We start from the raw sequence: 22,514 nt of genomic DNA on the forward strand, positions 1-22,514 counted from the left end.
CCCTCAGTGCCTGCAGCTAGAAGCTTCTTCCTCCAACTCAGGGTCCAAAAGGGTTTAAGCAAAGTCAGAAATGAAGAGAAAAACATGTTTTTCATCTCATGTAGAGTACTGTATTAATCAAATTGGTCTCCTTTTCTCCTATTAGTCTGGTTGAAGAAAAAAGATTGCTTTCAAAATGAAACTTTTCTTTTCCCAATGATTAATACAGAGTAGATTAACTTAATTTGTGCTAGACTCCAATTTAATTCAGCTACAGCTCAGAGGCCAAATCCACAGAAAAGCTAATCTGAACTTCATGAGAAGGAGCCATTTCTTTCTTTGAGAAAGACGCAGGGGATCTGATCTAAAGGCTTCTATCCAACTGCCTGGCCATAGTGTTTATTAAATCATGGGCCCTCTGAAAGGCAACCCCTCACACATGTGACTTCATGTCCTCATCAATTCCCGTCTTGTCATCTTTTCAGGTATTTCTTAATGTTGAAAGAAGCACGCACGTGCACGCACCCACACACGCAAACACACACACCCCAAAACAAAAATCTTGAACATGCGAAAAAAAAAAAAAACAAAACCCCAAAACAGAAAACCCACAGTATATACTGGTGAAGTGTTATATGCCTAAGGCATCAGGTTCCTGGAAAAGCTCTAGATTTTTGGTTTAGAAATAAAACTGCATGTGGAATAGCAGGTTTTTGCATTTATTATTGTCGGGTACCCCCCTCCCCATTTTTTTTGCACTACAATCTAAGCTGAGTGATCTATTGCCAACTGGGCACCAATTCTCCAAATCCAAGTGTGACAGGGAAACATGCTCGGGTGATCCTCTCTGATGGAAGATACACCGGGCAATCTGTCTACTTCCGTTCCCCAGAAAGAAAATAGTTAGAAGGGCTGCTTGGCTGGAGGGAGGCGAGGGTGGGACGTGGCGTCCTGCCCTCAGTCGGAGTCCATTGTGAAGAGCTGGATGTCCTGTGGGTTCCAATAGAGGCCTACCGCTGAGTTGTAGACCAGAGACCAGACATAGGGGATAAAAAACTCCTCGGGCTGCTCCTCTTCCACATACTTGAATTTCAGTTCTGGAAATTTCTGCAACAAAAAACGAGACGATTTTATAATGTTCCAGTTCCGTGCAAAAGCAGCGGCAGTGTCTCAGTGGTACTGTGCTATGCAGGGAGCCCGCCTCCCTAACTGGTCACGGGCCCCGAGAGCTCTAGGGGCTTTACGGGCCAGTTTCCGGATGACTCCTGAGAAGATGCGAATTACCCACAGGAAAGACACGGCACCCTGTCAGTACCTGTCCGCTAATGTCAGTCTGCCGAGCGGAGCAGGGACCTGAACAGGGGGAGAGGCGGGAGGCCAAAAGTCAGACTGGGCTGACAGAGGGCTCAAGGAGAGACCAGCTGCCGCACAGGCTGAGGGCTGGCTCTTCTTGAGGGACTTTGCTTTCAGGGCTGAGTCGCCTTGGAGATGAGCGCTCTCCCTCGCGACTCCTGAGCCCTGACCCGCGGGGGCAGGCACGTGTCCACAGTGGAAGGCCGGGCCGGTTCCGGGGCGGCAGCTGCTCCGAACAGCTTGGCCTTGGCCTTCTCCTGGGGGCCATGGTGAGGGCTGCGGCCTCATGGAGGGAGGCTGGGGGATTCCTCACTGAGCCTCCGGAATCGCCCAGGTCTGACTCTGTGCACGTAGCCAGGGGGACCCGGCTGGTAAGCAAGCACTGGGCCTGTAGCGCCTCACCAGGATTTGGCCTTTAGGTTCTCTAATTCTACCCGTGCCAGGGCAGAGGAAGTGGTTCTCATTCCAGCAGCCTGAGGGGCTGCTGACGGGGGGGGGAGGCAAACAGGCCTAAACTAAGATGGAGGAGGGGGGGCGGGCAGGAAAACCACCCAGGCACCCACCCATCCACCTACCGAGTTGTAGGGATTTGAAAGCAGCATTTGCAATAATTGAGACTCAACACCTAAGTGCCGGATCCTCGGCGTTCCAGCAAGAGGAGAGAAGGGCAGAGTAAGCAGGAAATGCTTCTGGCAAGGTGAGTTCTGAGTTAAATCTTGAAAACGTGTATAGGAATTCCTGAAAGGGGGTCACCCTGGTCACGGATGTTACTTCAACATACCACACAGAGCCCGGTCCCATCTGTTACAGCTTTAATGAAAACCAACTCTACTCCACGGCTCCAAAGGCGTTATGTAAATACAGAATATACACAAATGGGATTTATCAGTGGCCCGAACTCCAGCACCAGCATACCTACCCCTACAGCCTCCCTCACGCTCGACGTACCCCATACTTTAGAGGCCTTTGCAGAACTACTGTGGTTTAATGAGAACCCCAGCCTTTTCAGACCGGGAGCGTTGCGAATCAGTTCTTCGTTACCATCAGTGGAGGCTGGAAGTCTCGGAGTGTGCCGACGGCAATGCTGGCTGGTGACTGTGACGCCGTAGGCGACAGTTCCTCCCCCCACCCTGGCTCCCCCGGGCAGTCTGGCTGACGAAGTCTGGTCAGCTAAGGGATGTGGATGGATGCCAGCACTTCCTGAGGTGACTGGCATTCAGCGGGGCCCCCTGGTGTGCCATCCCCTTGCTGTCTGCTCCCGAAGTCCCCCTGAGCCTCTCCCACTCCGGGCCCGCATTCTCTGGGTGCACCGAAACTGCTCAGCAGCTGGGCGGCCTGGGCCCTTGGCACCCTTGCTGAAGCTCCTCACACGCTCTGTGCTGCTTCCGGCCTGGCCCGGGGTTCTCAGGTAGGAGGGAACAGAGTTCTCGGAGGTGGCAATAAGTCTCTGTCACGGAAGCAGGTGTCTTATAGGCTGCAACACAGTGCCGTTCTCTCTCGTGAAAAACCTGCATTTGTGCGACCGAGCGCATGCTGTGGTCACCACGAGGTCTTGACGGAGCTGATCCAGACAACCCCACTAATGGAAGCCCAAGTGGGGCCTGGAGGCTAAGCCGGTTCTGAGTCACCCGGCCCGTGGGGCGGTGTAGGTCTGACTGGGTGGGAAAGTCTGTGTGAAAACGGACACAGGGTTGAGGCCACCCTAGTGCTTCGTCCCGGAATGCAACTCTCCGAGGCTCCGCAGAACCCCTCAGGGGTAGTTCCGTGCTCTTTCGCTGCATGGAACAGAACCCGGCACACTACTGGTCCTTCGACAATTACCAAACCACAGTGATGTCCTAATCAAGAAAGAATGAGGAAATTTACCCCCTAATAATAAGGATGAAAATCCTAGTTCTCAGAATGGTCTCAAACTTGAGAAAACCTCTCCCACTGACCCGGAGAGAAGCGAGGGGCCGGGGAGAGGCGGGTACAGGGTGGTGGTCTGGAAAGCTCAGAGCCCCTACATTCCCTCTTTCTGCTGGAAATAACAACATCCTACCTTTCTAAGTAGCAAGGTCACCAATACGATGCACTTGTTGTTAGAAACAGAAGGGACTAAAAGATGTGAAACCTTTTCTCCATCCAGGGACATACTGGGGTTTTTCCTACGAAGGAGTCAGGAAAGGATGTGAGGCCATTTGCGGGAGGCTGCTCTCTGCATCTCTGAGGGTAAAATGGGAAAGAAAACCAGAAAACCAAATGCTTTTGTAAGAACTCCTTCCAGCTTAATTAAAGACACTTAGGCAAGAGTCGCTGAGTGGCTGGCACTAGGTTCACCTGCCCTCATGATTTTGGGGGATTCTGATGACTCTTCAGTTAGAAACAGTGATGAGTCCAAGCCTGTCCTTCGATCATGCGGCGGCCCCGCGACTATCCTTCCCACCACCTGATCAAACAGAGCTGAAAATGCCTGGTTTTCACTGTGGCTCAATGAGTTTATGTCAAAACAACAACCCATCTCATTCTGGAGTAGATGGAGTACACAGAGTCTCAACAAGGGAGGATACCCAGAGTGGCAAGAACATCTGAAATATAGTACATAATAACATACGGAAGACAGTGTACAAAATGGCGTCAAGTTTATCTGTCAATACCGGGCATGTATTTTATTATGAAGTTTTTCTTCAAGCTGACCAATGGTTATTTCTATAGAAGTTCTCCGTAAAAGCATCATCAATTCTGAGGCTATGGCGAACATAACTGATCACCTGTTGTGGGGCGGGCCCATTCTAACGCTTCACATTGAGCCACTCATTAAATCTTGGAAGTACCCAGAAAAAGCACCTGAAAGGCGCTGATTCCTTCATTCGGCAAATACGTACTGAGAGCCTACTGCGTCATGAGCACAGTACTAAAAGTCTAGCTGAGCAAGACGTGCAGAATCCTGGCAACTCAGAGCTCAAAGTCCAGCCGCAGTAGCTGGGTGACCTGGGACAAATCTCACATCCTCACCCAGACTCTTACAACATAAAAGTTTACCGTGAGATTTTGATTTCGACCATCTCGTCTCCTTCACAGGGCTGGGACAAATCTGATGAGCTGGTGGCGGTCTTGGGGACGGGCTAAATATCTAACGGTCCCGGGCTGTTCTGTGGGTTGACAATAGAGGGCTTTAAAGGCTAAGCCTCCCAAATGCTTAACACAAAGACAAGCACGAGGCTGTGGCCGAGCTGCTCTTGTGGCTTCAGAGCTTGTGGCTCAGCGGGTGGAGGTTCGGGCACAGCCCCTGCCTGTGCTGGCTCGTGAAGGCCACGGACCGGACGCCTAAGTCATCGTCGCCCGAGGGTGTGCCGCTGGACACAGGAGAGGTGAAGAGCAAGCACGGACGGAACAGCATGAACGCACTTCTATTACCGGCAGACCCTGAACACCGTGGACAGCACCCACGCTTGCCCCCGAACGGACACTACGGGCCCCTCTCTCCTCAAAGGGACACGTGGGCCGTGAGGTGCTATTTTGGGGGTTCTTTGCTCAGAACTTTTCCCCGGCACTTTTTTAATTTTTTTTTTTAATTTTTTTTTTCAACGTTTATTTTTTTTTATTTTTGGGACAGAGAGAGACAGAGCATGAACGGGGGAGGGGCAGAGAAATAGGGAGACACAGAATCGGAAAAAGGCTCCAGGCTCCGAGCCATCAGCCCAGAGCCCGACGCGGGGCTCGAACTCACGGACCGCGAGATCGTGACCTGGCTGAAGTCGGACGCTTAACCGACTGCGCCACCCAGGCGCCCCCCCCCGCCGGCACTTTTTTTAAAAGGTTCAGAACGGAGGATAAGTCATAATAGCAGGGGGAAAAAAAAAAAAAGAGCATGTTCCCTAAAACTGGCTACACATATTTGAAAGCACGAGGTAAAGAGCTACCTTTTTTTTTTTTTTTTTTTTTTTTTTGCAACGAGTTGTTTTTAAGGCCGTGTACTGGGAACATTTTAAAGGGGTGAAATAATAGACAGAAATTATAACAGAGTTTTGGAAACACTCTTCAGTCAACCTGATTGAATGTGAATGCAGCCTCTGTATAACAAGCCGTGCGCAAGCTGCATTTAATTTGATCCCCTCTCAAATTTACCTGTCTCGCTACAGAGAGCCAACATGGTTGGAGATTTAAATAGACATTCTCAAAAATATGTGCTCCTCTAGTGTGTCTTAGAAGTCTTGAGAGCTAAGGAAAAGAAAGACAAAAGGTTTTATTTAGCACTAATGACACCGGGGACACATTTTGTCAGGATTCAGTCCAAGAAATGTCATAGTCTGAATGTCAGATCAACAACCTAGAAAAAAATCATTCTTTATGTTCCTTTTCAAGCCTGTGGAGAACAATAATGCCATCCTGTGATGGCTGAGGGAAGTCCAACTTCCTCACTCGAGTGTCTTCATTCTGACCGGGCTTCTTGGGCCCTGCCAGGCCTTCCCAGCTCTGACGTCTGTCCGCACGCTCTCTAACCGCATCTCCTCTTGGACTTCTCAGGCCCCCCCGCCGGGCTCTAGCCAGAGGCTGCCGGGTGGATGTGCCTGAGGACTGCTAAAACTCTGGGAGAGCACAGGAGGCATTCTGGGGACACGGGGGCTTTGACTTGATAGTTATGGCAAGAACCTTCTGGAACAGGCTAGCAGAGGGCAGGGTGCTGCTCACCTTGGGCCTAGGCTCTTGCCCCGTTCTTTCTGAGACAGTTGTCCTGCGATTCAGCTCAATAAGGAGAGAAAACCCGTCTCTCAAAAAGCTTGGAGCTTGGTCTCAATCCAAAGCTACTTACAACAATCCGGTTGTTTTGATTTTTGGAGCCAGAGGTAATGCTAGACTCTCAAGTTTGGCTGGAATGTTTTTATCAGCTCCAGTGAATCAACCCACCACAGTGGGACATCCGGACGCCCAGCCCAGAGACAAAGCAAAGGTCTGATTTGGTGATTGAGACTTGCGTATAACAAGCGGACCAAAAGCTTTAAAGACCAAAAGCCTTTCTGCTGTCAGTCATGTGATTTGGTGAAAACCCACAGGAAGTTCAGTGAGCAGACACAGGGCTCAACTACAATAATTTTTATTACCACGAACGTTCAATGGAGTTTTCCCCCTTCCCCCTACAGATTATATAGATAGCACCAGAAACTCTAGCAAGCACCTGGCACGGCTCCAGAAATTTAGTACAGCTTAAACTCAAATAGCTACACAGCACGTTAAAGAGAGTTCTTTAAAAGCCCACATTTAGCCTCTGAAGAGACGAGTGAAAGGTGATGGTCAGTCGCAAGGCACCCATCACTGCTGGCGGGGGGGGTGGGGGTTAGGAGGGAGGAGGTGGGTTCCCGTTAGCGCCACACGTAAGCGTCTGCGGTGGGCAGGTTCTGTGCACATGAAAAGCAAACTGGTTTCAAGATCCTGTTGCAAGACAGCAAGGTAAAGGCATTCACAGACAACGTTTTTGTCTGGGGGTGCATTTGGGAAGGGTTATCCAACTTCCCTCCCCTTCTCACCCTCATATGCTATGGCTGTGCAACATTGCCACCTTCAGCGATGGGGCCTTAAGTTAAATGCTGGTTAAGCACCAGCTGCATACAACGTGCTGTGCTTGAGGCTGTCGAGGAAGGAGAGAGAAATAATGGATGTTCCGCTAACAGGGGGTATAATTCGAGAGGGATAAGAACAGAGGGCAGCATGGAATATGGAAGGACAGTGCCCCAGGAGGGTTCCCTTCTTGGTCCATCTGGCTAACACTGGGGTCGGAAGATGTTAGATGGGCTCAGAAAGCAAACTCCAGGAGAAATAAGGAACAGACGCTTGAAGCGTCTGTATTCAGCTAAATTACCATCTGCACAAGCCTGGACTGCAGTCTCTTCTATGTGTAGTAGAATGAGTTACAAACGTTATCAACCAGTATTGTTACTTAACTGACAAAAAGAAGACGGGCCCTGGTCTATGAATGACAGCAACACTGCACGTGGAGTTCTAGCTTGTGTGAATTGCAAAATCGATGAAAAACTGAATTCAAAATATAGAAAATTATAAAGGGCTACTTCTTAAAAGTTAGAAATTATGAAATACAAAGCTGAAATTAAGAAGTCCATGATGAGGGTGGCTCAGAAGACAGTCACAATACATTGCATAGGTGGGAGCAGTCTGGCTGGCCAGGAGGGGGGACTCTCTGGGAAGTTAAGTCACGACCCAGGAAGAGGGTTATGGGTGAGTAGGCACCTGTCCTGGCAGCTTGGGCGGGGTGACCAGCCACCCCTCGCTCAGGACAATGTCTTGTCTTGTTACCTGTGCAAGTGACACAGCTTCTGTGACCAATGAGTGGTCAAAACACTTTAGGAAACATAGATGGAGAGAGTAGAAAGTTGAACCCAACCTGGTGATGAGCTCCCCATAAATTTACCATCACGTCATCGGCCAGAATCTGAAACTCGCTTGAGTGCGAAGCCTGAGCAAATATCCCTAGTTAGATTCTTCTCTTACAGACCCAGGTTAAGGGGATCACAGAAAGAAAGGTATCTTTAGTTTTGAATTTCCCCCTCTCTGAGGGCTAGTGCAGTGGCACAAAGGAGAAGGATGGATGGACAGGCTCTCCTGTTGTTGCAAAAGTTGGAGAAAGGCCCCGACAGATGGGTTCTAACCTGCAGGGACAGGGCTGGGGACAGGGAACCGGCACTGCACGTGGAGAGACCCTCACGAGCCAAGAGCACACCCCTGGGCCTGGCAAGCAGCGTGGGGCCAGCGCACGGGCCCTGAGGGCAGCCGCCATGGTGTTGGGAAGATGGGGGGGTGGAGACAGGGAGGCTGGCCTTGAGGGCCGGGATGACGAGTCCATTCATTTGGTGAGAGAGCAGGTTGGGGACTGATATTTGTAATTTAACGGCCATTAGCTTTGAGGCAGCAGTCTGGATTGCTAAATGTATAAACTAGTCAAGAGGACTGACCTGCATTATTGAGTCAGTGCACCTGTTTCTAAGGCAAATCAATTCCAATTCAGGAGGCTGGGAGGAGGAGGACGTTTTGATTCCAGGGTGGGCGACAGAGGGCCAAAGTGGAGCACTTACTGGCAGAACTCCTTTTGTTGGGAGCGGGCTTTTGGGCGAGTGGGTGGTGGCAGGAATTATCCCCCTGCAGGGGCTCCTCAGTTTGGATAGGGCCCGGCTAGCCGGCCAGGAGAGTGAGATCCCAGAAAATAAATATGCTACCATTAGATGCAATTTTAAGTAGAATACGAGCTCCAGGAGGGCAGAGATTCTTATTTTTCCACTGATGCGTCCCCCAGTGCTGAGAATACTGCCAGGGCTGTAAGAGCTGTTTGCTGAATAAATGAAGGAAGGAATAAATGAACAAATGTGTACAAACTGCTGTTTGCAGAAAAACCCAGAGTTCTTAGTTGGGGAGCGGGGGCGGGGGAGAGTTTGGAAGATTGAGTATGGCACACTAGGTGAGTTAGTGGAATAAGTGTCTCAATTTATTGGGAGCAAAGTGAGCCCGATTAAGCCCGTGTCACTTTGAGAAGCCAATGAGCTGACTCACTGGGGTCTGGGCGGCAATACTTCAAAGCTAACAGATTCATTTACTTCTCAGATCGCCACACCCCTTGCCTGCCACCATTCTGCCGCGTCCGATTCTTGCCGGTAGAAAAATCCAGCTCGTGGATAATGGATACTGTTGACATACACGATTAATGCCCTATTTTATATTTCAGAATCTATCTAATTATGGAAAATGGGGAACTCTTTGTATATCAGTTATAGTCATGGACTAGACTGGTGCATAATATGTAAATGGAGACAAATTCTACTTTTAATCAGTCCTTTACTGTTTACTCTTGTCCAGATTATGGTATGGCCAGATGCCCTCAAATTAACACTTAAGCTCTAAGTGCTATACCAGTGATAACCTTTCTTTACGCTGTTTTCTTTTTTTGAGATTAATATGTGAACTAGGGGAGTGTGAGATACAGATCTGGAGAAAGATTCTGAATCATGTTTAGACAAATTCTGGCAAAACAAGAATCCTCGTAGAGTCTGAAAGGTCCACGCTGGGAGTTACGTGTGGATGACACGTGGAATACACGGGACAAAGGCAGGCAGGAGGCTTCCCTGGCACACTTCAGCCCAGATTGGTGTGCCACTGGTGAGGGGGAGTGCGGGCGATCACGTCAGGTGAGAACACAGACTTTGCTATGATATGTCAAAGAACTATCTGGAAAGACAATTCCACCTGAGACACCTTGGAAGAGTTATCTCTAATTTCTTAAGAGTTAATTTCTTCGAACACTCTTAGGATTGAAGTTATAAGCAAATGTGCTAGTTTTCCAAGACTGTAAGGGACATCACCCATTCTTAGAAAAGTCATGCCTTTGGGGTGCTTGGGTGGCTCAGCCGGTTAAGCGTCCGACTTTGGCTCAAGTCATGATCTCCTGGTTCGTGAGTTTGAGTCCCGCATCGGGCTGTCTGCTCTTAGCACAGAGCCCGTTTTGGATCCTCTGTTCCACTCTGTCACTGCCCCTCCCCTGCTCACATTCTCCCTCACGCTCTCTCTCTCTCTCTCAAAAATAAATAAAACATTTAAAAAAGTCACACCTTCATTATTCTTTAGCAAGAAGTTAAAACTAGCCTCTGATAATCTACATTCCCATGCACCCATTATAGGGAGGAGGATTTTCCCTCTCTGCTTTATGGAAAGAACAATCTATTCCAAGTGTTATGTGAGAAGCCTGTGGTTGCTAAACCAATGATGTTTTCCTCAATCCGGTCGGAGAAAACCCTACTTAAAAGCCAGGGTTCTAATGGCAAGCATTTTAGAACCTAAAGTTCAGTTTCAGTCCTTCTTATGGCCGCACTGCCCAGTGGCCCAAGCGTGATCCTTGGGTGGGTGAGCCACACCTGTGACTTCCTGTCAACGGTCTTGGCCCCACGGTTATTCCAACATGTGCTGGGAGTGAATGAAAAACACAAAATGAGATTTGTTTGCTTCTGCACAGTCATTAGGACTAACAAAGGGTATCAGGAAATCTGGAGGAGAGGAAACAGAAGCAGAGCGCTGTAAGTGATTCCTAATACTACTATGTGCCAAAAAGCAGAATTTGGTATGAAGTTGAGTCTTAGATTCCATTCAAGGACCATTATGTCTGTGAAGTTCCAAAATCAGGTAAATGTGAGGTAAAGCTATCTAGAAGATGGGGGGGGGGTCCCCTAGCTTAAAAAAAAAAAACAGGTCTAGGTCAGTTAGAAAAATCCATATTACATTCCTGAGCCTTAATGCTAAGAACTCATGGAATCGTGGAATGTCACCACCAAAAGGGACTGAACACCCCCCTCCCACATACTCTTACCCTTTTATAAAATTTTTAAATGTGTATTTACTTTTGAGAGAGAGAGAGAGAGACAGAGTGTGAGCAGGAGCAGGGGAGGGGCAGAGAGAGAGGGAGAGACACAGAACTCAAGTAGGCTCCAGGCTCCACGCTGTCAGCACAGAGCCCGATGAGGGCTCGAACTCATGAACTGTGAGATCGTGACTGGAGCCGAAGTCGGATGCTTAACCAAGGAGCCACCCAGGCACCCTTCTCCTACCCTTTTAAAAAGAAGGTACAAACAAAACAACAGAAATCCTTAATAGTCATAAGGTACACCAAGTCAACTGGAATTCACATTAAGTGGCTACTGGATTGATCTAATAAACCTAATATACTAATAACATCACTTCAGCCCCAAATGCCTTCAAACTCAGGCTTCTCTTTGGGAAAGCAGCTGATACTTCCCCAAAATTAAAAAAAAAAATGCTACTGATAAATTAGTTGTGTTTTTATCCCCTTGAAGTCAGTAAACATACTATTAAGTGAGCCAAAAACCTGATTTGGTGTTATGTATCACACTGTAAGATATCATCTTAGTGTGTCCTTCCCATTTGTAAAATGGCTATCAGTTGTGAATGTTCAATTGGTTGAACACCTCAAGACAGGAGATAAGCAATGAATGCTTCAGAAAGAACTAATCAAGGGGCGCCTGGGTGGCTCCGTCTGTTAAGCGTCTGACTTTGGCTCAGGTCATGGTTTCAAGGTCCATGAGTTCGAGCCCCGCATCGGGCTCTGTGCCGACAGCTCGGAGCCTGGAGCCTGCTTCGGATTCTGTCTCCCTCTCTCTCTGCCCCTCCCCCGCTCATGCTCTCTGTCTCTCTCTCTCTCAAAAATCAACAAACATTAAAAAAAAAAAATCTTACTAAAAAAAAGAACTAATCAAAGCCGTTCATTAACTTTTCTCTAGGGAAACCTGAACGGGAAGAAGCGAAGACAGCAAAGTGGGAAGTCGGGCAGGTCAGGGAGGAAGGGGGAATAAGAAGAACCCTAGCTAGAGCTGTGATTGAGAACTGGGACCAAGAAGAGAAAAATAAAGGCGGAACCTACCCTACCCGATACTCAACTGTACAGCTGAGAGAACTGAATGGTGTGACAGCTCTCCTTCCAATCTGGACCATCACAGATAATTTAGAATTTATACCTGTTATGTTATCATCACAGGAGAACTAACCCAAAGGCCTGTACAAAATATCCAGGGAACATGGGATACATCTTATTTTATAGTTCAACAACGTGGTTAAGGGTCAAGCTTTCAAGAGTTTGAATTTTGAAAATTTCAGGTGTAAAGATTTCAAACGATACACCAGCACGTGAAAGAACCAAAGCCCGTATTTCCGTCACGTGCTGCGTCGTACGAAGGACGCCGTGGCTCCGGGAGCCACCACACTTCTTCCTCCCCTCGTCCTCCCTGCATCCTCATCGACTAAGCAGCCTCTTCCGTGGGAAACCCTGTGAGGCACGGCGAGTATAAAGCAGAGTTCCTTTTCTGGAGGCCAGGAAACCTAGTAAGGGGACGAAGTATAAACGCACAAACCGAGCACCGAAACAGCACTTCGTTGCTAAATACCAAGAAGAATGATACGGAAAGTGAGCTACTGAGGAGTTTCCAGCAGGGAGAGGTCAGTTAAGCCTGTCACGTGTGGGACAGTCTTCATGGAGGCGGTGAGACCCCGGCTGCAAGAACACGTGGAGAAGAGGCGAGGAGGCCGCCGGAGGCAGGGACGAGCAGGGCAGGAAGGAAGAGTGGGTTCAGGGGCTGGGGAGGGGGGGGGGGTGCAAAGAAGCATGGGGGTAGGTGGTGGGGGGCGGGGCGCTAACGGTGGACAGGGTCGGAGTCTGAATCGTATGTTATTTTTCCTGGATTCTTCAGGCACTGGGGAGGGCTGGTGACGGAGGTAAGAGACACAGTGAAGTTCATTAAGATGACTGGTAGGGGCGGCAGTGATGATGGTGGTGTGTACGTGTGTGTAACGTTCTCCCAACGAACTACAGGGACCCAGCCCGTGTCCCCCGCCAGAAGTCCCGTTCGGGGAAATGAGAGCCGCAGAGCAGCAGCACCAGTCCCACCTGGGTAGGCAGTTGTTCAAATGCAAATTCTTGGGCGCCAAACATTCCGAAGGGAAAGAGTGCCCGAGGCTACGAGAATTTCAGTTTGGGAGGAGGAGCAGTATGTGGGCGAGAATTTCAGTTTGGGAGGAGGAGCAGTATGTGGGCGTACAGGGTCTCAGGACCTGGGGTGGGGGGGGGGGACTGAGACGACGGACTGCTAAGGCGCCTCTGAGTGCTGGAGTTGGAAAGATGTAGACACCGTCCGCACAGCTCCTTCATTCAGAACACGGGGAAACTGAGGCCTTACAGCAACAGTGATCCTCAGGGCTAAAATGTGGCAGAGATCTAACAAGAAATCAGTATTTGGGGGCACTGGCTAGGCTGGGCCCCAGACACAGAGGCTTGGAACCAACGGCATGGAGCCTGAGAACAAAGGGAAGGCGACTGGCAATAAAAAATATGGGAGAGGCTGGTGGAAAATGGTGCTTCAAGACAATCCAGTGGGTCTAAATTTCGCTAGGAGCTGCCTAGCTTCACTAGCATGCAATCATTTCACGAATATTTAACTGCTTTTGTGCTATTGCTGTTTATCTGCAAAGATGACCATGTTAATGGGGCACAGATTCGGAATACTAAGTGTCTGGAGCTCTGGCCAATCCACACTCTTCTTGGTTTGATGTTCCAAACAGATCGTGCGTGCAGGATCCTGCTCACAGCTAGCCTCTTAACAGCTCAGGGCCAAGATGCATAGCAACCCCCCCCCCCCACCACCAAAGTGTGCATAATTTTAATTCCCCTCCTTGGACAAAGGTGTCCCTGCAGTGAGAATGGGAAGGCAGGGTATGATGAGCTGAAGAACAGAAAGGCTGAATGAAGAAAGGGTTCCTTCCAGGGTTCCAAGAAATACCCTGCGAGGGCACACGCAAAATGAACAAACCGGCCACGGGCGGCAGACGACTCTGGTTAACAGTGGCCCCGGTGCCAGGCCAGGGGTCGTGCCGGTGCTGGCCCTGCTACAGGCAAGTAGGCAGCCACCCCTCACCCCGGTCCCCACCCCCCAGACCGGCCAGGGCGTGAGTGATGGGGAGGGAGGAACAAGGCCAAAGTAGACTTTAGCATTTTTTAAGTCATTCTGGTCATGTTCCCACTTCCTCCGCCATCACCCTGGTTCCTGCTTTCCTGAAACAGGCAGGCCGCTTACGACAATTCAGAGAGACTTGAGAGCCACAGAACATCTCGGAGTCCTTCTTTATCTTAGCACCACGACTAACCAGAACAACTGGAGAGAGAGCATTTTTATTGTCAATATTACGGCAGGAAAGAAAAATACTCCAGGCTCTCAGCTTTCCAAAGCCAGGATAGAGACAGGGTGATAAGAGGCAGGTGATTTGATCACAGATCGAATATGACTTGTGGATCTCGGACCGCACGGCACCGAGAAGATACTCATGGAAAGCTAATGAAGGTGAAGATAGTAATACTTGTAAGCGGAAACAAAGATCAGATCTTCCATTTATGAAAGTCTATTCTTTGCCATTCATGAATCCCGCGTGTACCCTTTCCTGTACAAAAAGGCACAGGTTTTGTTTCATCCCTTAGTGTGTCAGAGGTTTAAAAATCAGCCTACCCCCATCTAAACTGGAGTCCTGTACTGGTCCCGGGGCAGGTCAGAAACTCAACTGCACTGACAGAAGTTCACGTGACTTCAATTTTCTCCCCATCATTTTTTAATGAAGGGAACACTTTACAACTTTATCCACGGGCAACAGCACCACAGGCGGGTCAGAGGTACGTTCCGAGGTGGCAAAGCAGCGGTTACTGAGTGCCAAGGCCAGGACGGCCCAGAAGGGTGAGCGGACACGTGGCGAAGGGGCCCCGGGTCTCACTGACACCGCTCACGTACGGGGTCAGGCAGGGCCACAAACCTGGGCCACGGCAGTCAGGAAGAGTGAGGCAAGGAGTGTGGGAGTCATCCTCGTTTCTATTTGCTCCGTGTGCTGCAAATACGGGCGGAGAAGGTGTCCCTGCAAACATCAAGGAAGGGAGCCGGGCCGAGAGCCACTGCTGGGGCCGAGGCTGGGCCAGGCCAGCGCTTGGCCTCCTGTCCCTTCTGATTTCCTAGGTGACACAGACTGCAAGCTGTAAGAGGCAGGCAGTTGGTACTTAATGCTCCTCTGGCAATGGTCACACTTACCGATTACTTGAAATGGAAATAAGCACTGTGATAAGGAAGCGTAAACTTTTAAGATTAATAGCGTATCTCTGCCATCGAAGCTCTGACTGGTATAGTGGAGGGGAAATTCGGGATGTCTGAATTTTAGACCTGGCTCTGACACTAATAAATAATAAACTCCGGCAAATCACATCACCTCCCTGACACTTAGCACCCCATCTGTGGAGCGTTACCGCTGATGATGCTGGAGACGGGGCTGTGGTACTTAAGTGACTCATGTGGGGCCGGGCCAGGCCAGAACCTCGCTCTGCCTTATTCGAGTCGTGCCACAGAGGGGCTCCTGCCCTGTGACAAAGGTCATGGCCATAGGAAAACTGGGAAATAGAGGGACTCCTCCCTTCTCCATTGTGGTCCCCAACGTTACTCATTTTTTTTTTTTTTAAACCAATGCCCCAGAAGGAAGTAAAACCTCTGTAGGTGAAGCATTTGAAGATCTATAGTCATTTCCAAAACATGACAGTGGCTTAACAGGAAGGAGTCTTGTGTTTTACAACATAGGCTCTAATTATTCTACATTTACGTATTCAAATAAAGAAAGATACATTGCTTATCTGTCCATTTATTTCCAGGGACTAACCATGTATAACTCAATTTGTTACATATTGCAAGCATGAAAATAAGGCTGGAATTTATCGGGAAAATACTCAAAAAACGTTTTAAAGGCTCTTTCTAAGAGCAATAGTCAACATATTATATTTTAAACAAATAATAAAATGCTCTTTTATACTTGGAGTATATTTAGAAGAGAGCATACAGACATGTTTTATCTTTTTTAAAAATCAAAATTTGGGATAAATAGGAAAACAAGGTGAAAACCATAAACTTCCCCAGAGAAATACTATGAGCTCAGCAATGACCTTCTGAATTCTGGAGTTTTTAAAATGTTAGAGCGTTATTGGGGCGACTGGCTCAGTCAGTTAAGTGTCCAACTCTTGGTTTCAGCTCAGGTCATGATCTCACGGTGCATGAGGTCAAGCCCTGCACTGGGCTCTGAGCTGACGGTGTGGAGCCTGCCTGGGATTCTCTCTCTACCCCTCCCCTGCTCACACTGTCTCTGTCTCTCTCAGAATAAATAAAAAAATAGAGCTTTGCTTTAAAAAAAAATAAACTTTATTTATTTATTTTGGGAGAGCACGTATGTGCAAGCGGGCATGAGCAGGGGAGGGACATAAAGAGAAGGAGAGAGAGAATCCCTAGCAGGCTTCACTGTCAATGCAGAACCCTACATGGGGTTTGATCCCAAGAACGATGAAATGATCTGAGCCAAAACCAAGAGTCAGACACAAGTGACTGGGCCACCCAGGTGCCTGTAGAGCTTTGCTTTTAAAAGCAGCAGATTAGGGGCGCCTGGGTGGCGCAGTCGGTTAAGCGTCCGACTTCAGCCAGGTCACAATCTCACGGTCCGTGAGTTCGAGCCCCGCGTCGGGCCCTGGGCTGATGGCTCAGAGCCTGGAGCCTGTTTCCGATTCTGTGTCTCCCTCTCTCTCTGCCCCTCCCCCGTTCATGCTCTGTCTCTCTCTGTCCCAAAAATAAATAAACGTTAAAAGCAGCAGATTAAGGGAAAACGCTGGGCTTATTACAAGAGTAACTGACATTGCTAATAGTCTTTCCAAGGTTTCCCCATCCTAGTGAACATACAAACACCTCTGATGAAGGAAGATGGGTTGAGATAAAACTTCTGATTAAAACCCCTCTTGCAAGGTGACCTACTCATCCATGCATCCTCCCTTACTTTGTTTTAATACTTAAAAAAATTTTAATGCTTAATTTTGAGAGAGAGAGAGAGAGAGAGAGAGAGAGAGAGAACGAGCAAGGGAGGGTCAGAGAGAGAGGGGGAGAACACAGAATCCAAAGCGGGCTCCAGTCTCTGAGATGTCAGCACAGAGCCCCACATGGGGCCCAAACCCATGAATGGTGACAGCAGACCTGAGCTGAAGTCGGACGCTTAACCAACTGAGCCACCAAGGAGCCCTAATACTTATATTTGAATTATAGCCACTGATGCTTCAACAATTATGGTATTTTAAAAAAAAGTTTTTTTTTTTCAACATTTATTTATTTTTGGGACAGAGAGACAGAGCATGAATGGGGGAGGGGCAGAGAGAGAGGGAGACACAGAATCGGAAACAGGCTCCAGGCTCTGAGCCATCAGCCCAGAGCCCAACGCGGGGCTCGAACTCACAGACCGTGAGATTGTGACCTGGCTGAAGTCGGACGCTTAACCGACTGAGCCACCCAGGCGCCCCAACAATTATGGTATTTTAACACAATGGTGGATACAAAATAATGGTCTTCTTTGCCATCTGGCTGATGAGTTTTGCATCATTTGTTGTGACTATCCCAGGACCCCTGGCTGACTCTTGGCTGCTTTCCTGGCTGTTCCGGTGGTCAGGGCCGTGGCAACGCTGTGGGAGGCACAGGTGGCTGCCACACGGTGCTGCAGTGTGAAGGCGGCAGGCGGGGAGCCCAAGTTGGAGGCTTACTCAGGACCACCGAAGGCTCACCACTCCCCTCATGTTTTATCCGGCACAAGAGCCCACGACACAAAAGCAGAGACAACAGCGTGTCCATCAATCAGCTACAAGTTACCGACTCAAGGTCACTCCTGTTTCGTTGCCCTCAAACCTCCCCCCTCTGAATTATTTCAGTACTGAGCCCAGACACAGAATTTCATCCCTTAAATATTGACCTACATGTTGTGAAACAGGTAAGATTTTTTTGCTCTTCTTTTAAGATACATGATAGGAGAAGAGACTAAGTTATAGAGTGATATTTTGTATCATAAACGTATTTTTTTCAAAATATGAAACACGGTCCCTGCCCTTAAAGTAATCTTAATTACTTAGAGAGCTAAGATAAATGCAAATGGAAAAAAGAATCACTAAAAAGCAATTCTTCCATGTAACCTGTTGTCAGAAGACGCAACGTACTAATTGCCGGCTCTGATTCAGACCGAGCCTGCGATGTACACAAACAGACCCACATGACCTCCTAGCTTCCTGCCTCCTCTCTTTCACACAAACCATCAGAGCGAACTCCCGAGGTTCCATCTGGAGTCAGGGGTGGGGTGGGGAAGCAGGCCCTAGAAGCAGAGGGGCTAGAAGATGAGGGCAGGGATCCAGGTGACAGGCCCCGGACTGGGAACCGAGCGGTGGTGGCCATGCCACCAGAGTGGGAGGGAGGGGACAGCTTGTCACAGAGGCCTCTCCCCAGAAAGGGAAATCAGGGCTCGCGAGTGACAGGTCCAGAAATAAGCCCAAGGGTCTCCTCTGTTGATGGTTCTGTTTTGAGTCCAATGACTTTTGTTACTTATTTCACTGGAAACAAAGGAGCAGACAAAACTCGGTCTGCATCCTCTGTCTGGCTCCATACTAATGAGTCTTTATCTTGTGATATGGTTTTTTTGAGCCTATCTGCCTCTGGGAAAGGGCCTCGGCAGTGGACCTCACCATGATTTTGTGTTTAGCTCAGCAGCAGCTGCTACTACACAAGGCCCCGTCCTGACAGCCTCGTGGCCCAGGTTAAACGAACTGTCTGGAAGGGCCATCAAAACTCTGCCGCGTCTGCCTCTGCTTTAAAAGTTAGAAAAGGTGGGGGGGGGGGGCGCGCCTGGGTGGCTCAGTCAATTAAGCATCCGACTTCGGCTCAGGTCATGATCTTGTGATCCATGAGTTCGAGCCCCGCGTCAGGCTCTGTGGTGACAGCTCAGAGCCTGGAGCCTGTTTCAGATTCTGTGTCTCCCTCTCTGACCCTCCCCCATTCATGCTCTGTCTCTCTCCGTCTCAAAAATAAATAAACATTAAAAAAAATAATAATAAAAAAATAAAAGTTAGAAAAGGGGGAAAGACAGCCTGGGAGAAGGTCCCAATGCCTATTTCTGAAGAGAAATGTTCTGCTCAATTTTGTCCATGTCCCTCTTGATCAGAGAGCAGTGACAATGGTGAGGAACAAGGGCAGACTGGTCGTCCTCAACGGACTTTTCCACTGGAGTCCAGGAAGTGCACCCTTCTCCAGCTTAAGTTCAGGACCTGTTGACGAATGCTCTGGTCAGTCCCCAGGCCTTGACTCTGGGATCTCCAAGGCCTGCAAATACACAGAGACGGATGGATAGTCCTCCTAAGCCAGGAAGCTGCTTCCCACATGTTTGTGGAAAAACAGCAGGACCTTAAGGATTCCAGGAAGAAAAGTTAAAACGGACTGGACTCCAGGTGCCTCACGGGGCCCTTCCCGTCTCTCATGCACGGAGCATGCCCGAATGGTCCTGCTGTTTGCCAAGTGGCTTCCCTACGACTCAACTCTGCCGGAGAGGAAACAGGAGCCTTTGGGACACATCAGGGTAAGGGTTCCAGCTTAGAAAACCTGACTCCGTTTCAGAAATGTGCTTGTAAACTTCATTCCCAGGATTCTTCCCCATTTTCTTCCCGGTTTCACTTCTGGAAATCAGGGATGGGGACGGAGTGGGTAATGGGAAGGAGGAGATCATAACGGTATCGGAAAGCCACTTAGGTAACCTGACTTCATCTAAGGGTAGATGGCAACAGTATTCCCAAGCAGGAGCTTTCTGCATCTGGAATAGTCTGTCATCATCTTTTTTTTTATTCATTTCTCAACTTCCTCTTCTCCAGTGTGGCAAAGACTTGATTTAACTAGAACCCGACTAACTGGAACTTTCACTAGAGCACACTTTATTTTTAGAACAAGGGGACAAATAAGAGACCAAACACATATTCATTAAGTGAAGAAAAATACAACAGACTTCCAAGGAACCCTCCCACGGAGATTCGTGTGTGCTCTGCGTGGTTTTCCACACCTGGCAAGGGCCTGGACTAGGAGAACTCACAGGAGAAGGCTAATGGAAACCCAGCAGAATTGTGAATCATTCGTAAGAGATAAAAAAAGCATCATGTTATCATGTTCCTCATCTATGACTAAAGAATTTCTCTCTTACCGTAAGAAACCCGAGGAGCAAGTTATATTGAAATTGTAGTTTGTCAGCAAATGCCTATACAGCCAGAGCTAAAGAAATATGTAAGTGAAAGACACTGTATCCTAGAGCTAGGGGGTTGAATGCGGTTTAGGGTGGTCCTGACCCAGAGGGGCTTCCTGGCTAGGGGACAGCGCTGGCTGCGGGACACGCTGGTCATTCAACGTGTGAAGTGCTCTCAGGGCCGGGCTGACAAAGCGGGAGGGAAGGCGGTGCTGAAGCGGTGACAATTTCCAAATCCTGAGAGAAGGGGGCAGTTTGGGTAGGGAGGGAGCACCTGAAACACCGGGGAAAGATATGAATGGAGTCACGCATGCACAAACAATGGTGATTTCATCTTTTAGAAGGGAGACAGTAAAGGCGCGCCTGAGTGGCTCAGTCGGTTGAGCATCTGACTCTTGGTTTCGGCTCAGGTCATGATCCCAGGGTTGGGGGTAGAGCCCTGTGTCGGGCTCTGCACTGAGCATGGAGCCTGGTTAAGATTATCTCTCTCTCTCTCTCTGCCCCTCTCCCCTGCTTGCTCACTCTCTAAAATAAATAAAGTGAAAAAAAAAAAATAGAAGAGAGAGTAAAACTAATCACTCCCCAAAGGACTAGATGTTTTAATGTTTTACTTCTTACAAACTGGCAGTTTATAATTTACAAGCCTATGGAGAACTTTATCAAAAAACCATACACAGCACAAAAATGTCTATCAGAACAAACGTAATGCCTAGAAAAGCATCATTTTGAGGTAGACTCTGGCTTGGAAATACAAATTCTCTGATGTCAAAATAAGGGGCTTCATAAACTTATTCACTGGTCAGTAAAAATTAACTTCTAAGATTTCAGTTGTTTTAAACTACTCTTTTTTAAATTTCAGTCTCCCAAAAGTCACTTGTCACTTATAAAGAAAATGCTTTTGAAAATAAACATGCAAACATTTATATTAAATACATCATTCTTAAAATAGATGAACTTCTGTGAAGCTCTCCAGAGCAAACTCTATTTCACACTCTCTAAAGAAACTGTTAACGGTTAAGAAATTTTACAGTCACTTCCTGAAGGCCATTCTGAATTTTCAGCTATGATCTATTTGATTAAATGCTACTTGAAAATTAAAAATAACGCAAAACTCCACCAGACTGATACAAGGGAATTTTTGGCCTTTGTACCTGTGCACAGAGAAGCTAACGTGAATTTGACATCTCCAGCAAGAGTGTATTAAGTTCTATTAATAAATCTTCTAGGATACTGTGTTCCAAATATACAGTTTTCCTTTTTAGACTTCTAAATCTATAATTGAAATAAATCTAGTTTTAATTTTTCCCATGTTCAAAGTTGTAGTTTCTTTACTTTCAAAGGCTGCTTTGCAATTCAATTCCTTGGTTATTATACATCTAGTATTAATCTGTAGTCATAACTAAATATTGACTCTTAACAGCACAGATGCCCAATCCCTATGGGTTGCTAAGCTATAAACACCTTATTTTCTCAACATTTTTACTTACTTGTAGAATTTAAATTAGCTACATTCTTATTTCTGAAAGGACTGAACTATTTAAGGTGTGCTTAAAACTACTCGTTTAGCAAATCCATCGCCAGAGCTGAGAGAATAACTCAAGAGTATAAACTCTCTGAAAGCGCTCACTCAAATCTCAAAGCCCTGGCTCAGGTTCTTTGCACAGCATCATCGCTAAAATATCTCAGAGGCGGCCTGAGCCTTTATTTGAGAGAAAGCAGGGCTATAATCCATTTCCCCCTCCCATTTGCATTAAAACCATTACCTCTGTTAACCCCGAAGTCCACACATTCATCAGCATAACCTCCTCTACCTCATACTGCCTTGATCGTCTTTCTTTCCCTTCTTTATAAGAGTCATAAAAAACATAAAACTTACCATCCTGTCCAATTTTAAATGTACGATGCAGCAGTGTTTCAGATATTCACATTGTTGCGAAAGATCTGAAGAACTCCTTCCGTGTTGCCAAACTGGAACTCGGTACCATTTAAAGTCTTCCCTTTTCCCCCTTCCCCTCACCCTTGGCAACTACCATTCTCTATTTCTTCGAATCTGACTACTTCAGGTATCTCCCATAAATGAAATCATTTTGGGCACTGGCTTATTTCAATGTGCACGAGGACCTTAAAGTTCATCTATGTTGTAACATGTGACAGGATTTCCTTCCTTTTTAAGGCTGAATGATATTCCACTGCATGTATGTACCACATTCTGTTCATCTATCTATCCATCCATCCATCCATCCATCCATCCATCCACTTTTTGGTTTCCATGAATAGTGCTGCCAGGCATGAGGGTGCAAAGATCTCTTTAAGACCCCGGATTCCAGCTCTTTTGGATATATCCACACAGGTGGGACTGCTAGATCACGGATAGGGCAGTTCTATTTTTAATTTTTTGAGGAGCCTCTAAACTGTTTTCCATAGTGGTCGGACCATTTTACAATCCTACCAACAGCGCACGAGGGTTCCCATTTCTTCACATTCTCACCAACACTTTCTAAAAAATAGTCGCAATGACAAGGGGTGTGTTTTAATTAAAAGTAAAAAAAAAA

At 47.7% G+C, this 22,514-nt stretch overlaps 1 protein-coding gene across 4 annotated transcripts in view; it reads right to left on the reverse strand.

The window, feature by feature from the left end:
• Positions 1-682: 682 nt before the first annotated feature.
• DYM (dymeclin) overlaps positions 683-22,514 on the reverse strand; it is a 359,762-nt gene continuing 337,930 nt past the window's right edge. For 2 of the 4 annotated variants that reach the window (XM_043558777.1, XM_043558775.1), the window contains one exon: positions 683-1,086. In XM_043558777.1, the coding sequence (XP_043414712.1) occupies positions 937-1,086 (150 nt within the window). In that variant the 3' untranslated portion in view covers positions 683-936. Of the gene's footprint in view, positions 1,087-5,337; positions 5,533-22,514 lie in introns of those variants that run through there. The other 2 variants (XM_043558776.1, XM_043558774.1) reach the window with 1 other exon arrangement.

This window comes from Prionailurus bengalensis, chromosome D3 (assembly GCF_016509475.1).
Source record: "Prionailurus bengalensis isolate Pbe53 chromosome D3, Fcat_Pben_1.1_paternal_pri, whole genome shotgun sequence".
In the NCBI taxonomy this organism is placed as follows: Eukaryota; Metazoa; Chordata; class Mammalia; order Carnivora; family Felidae; genus Prionailurus; species Prionailurus bengalensis.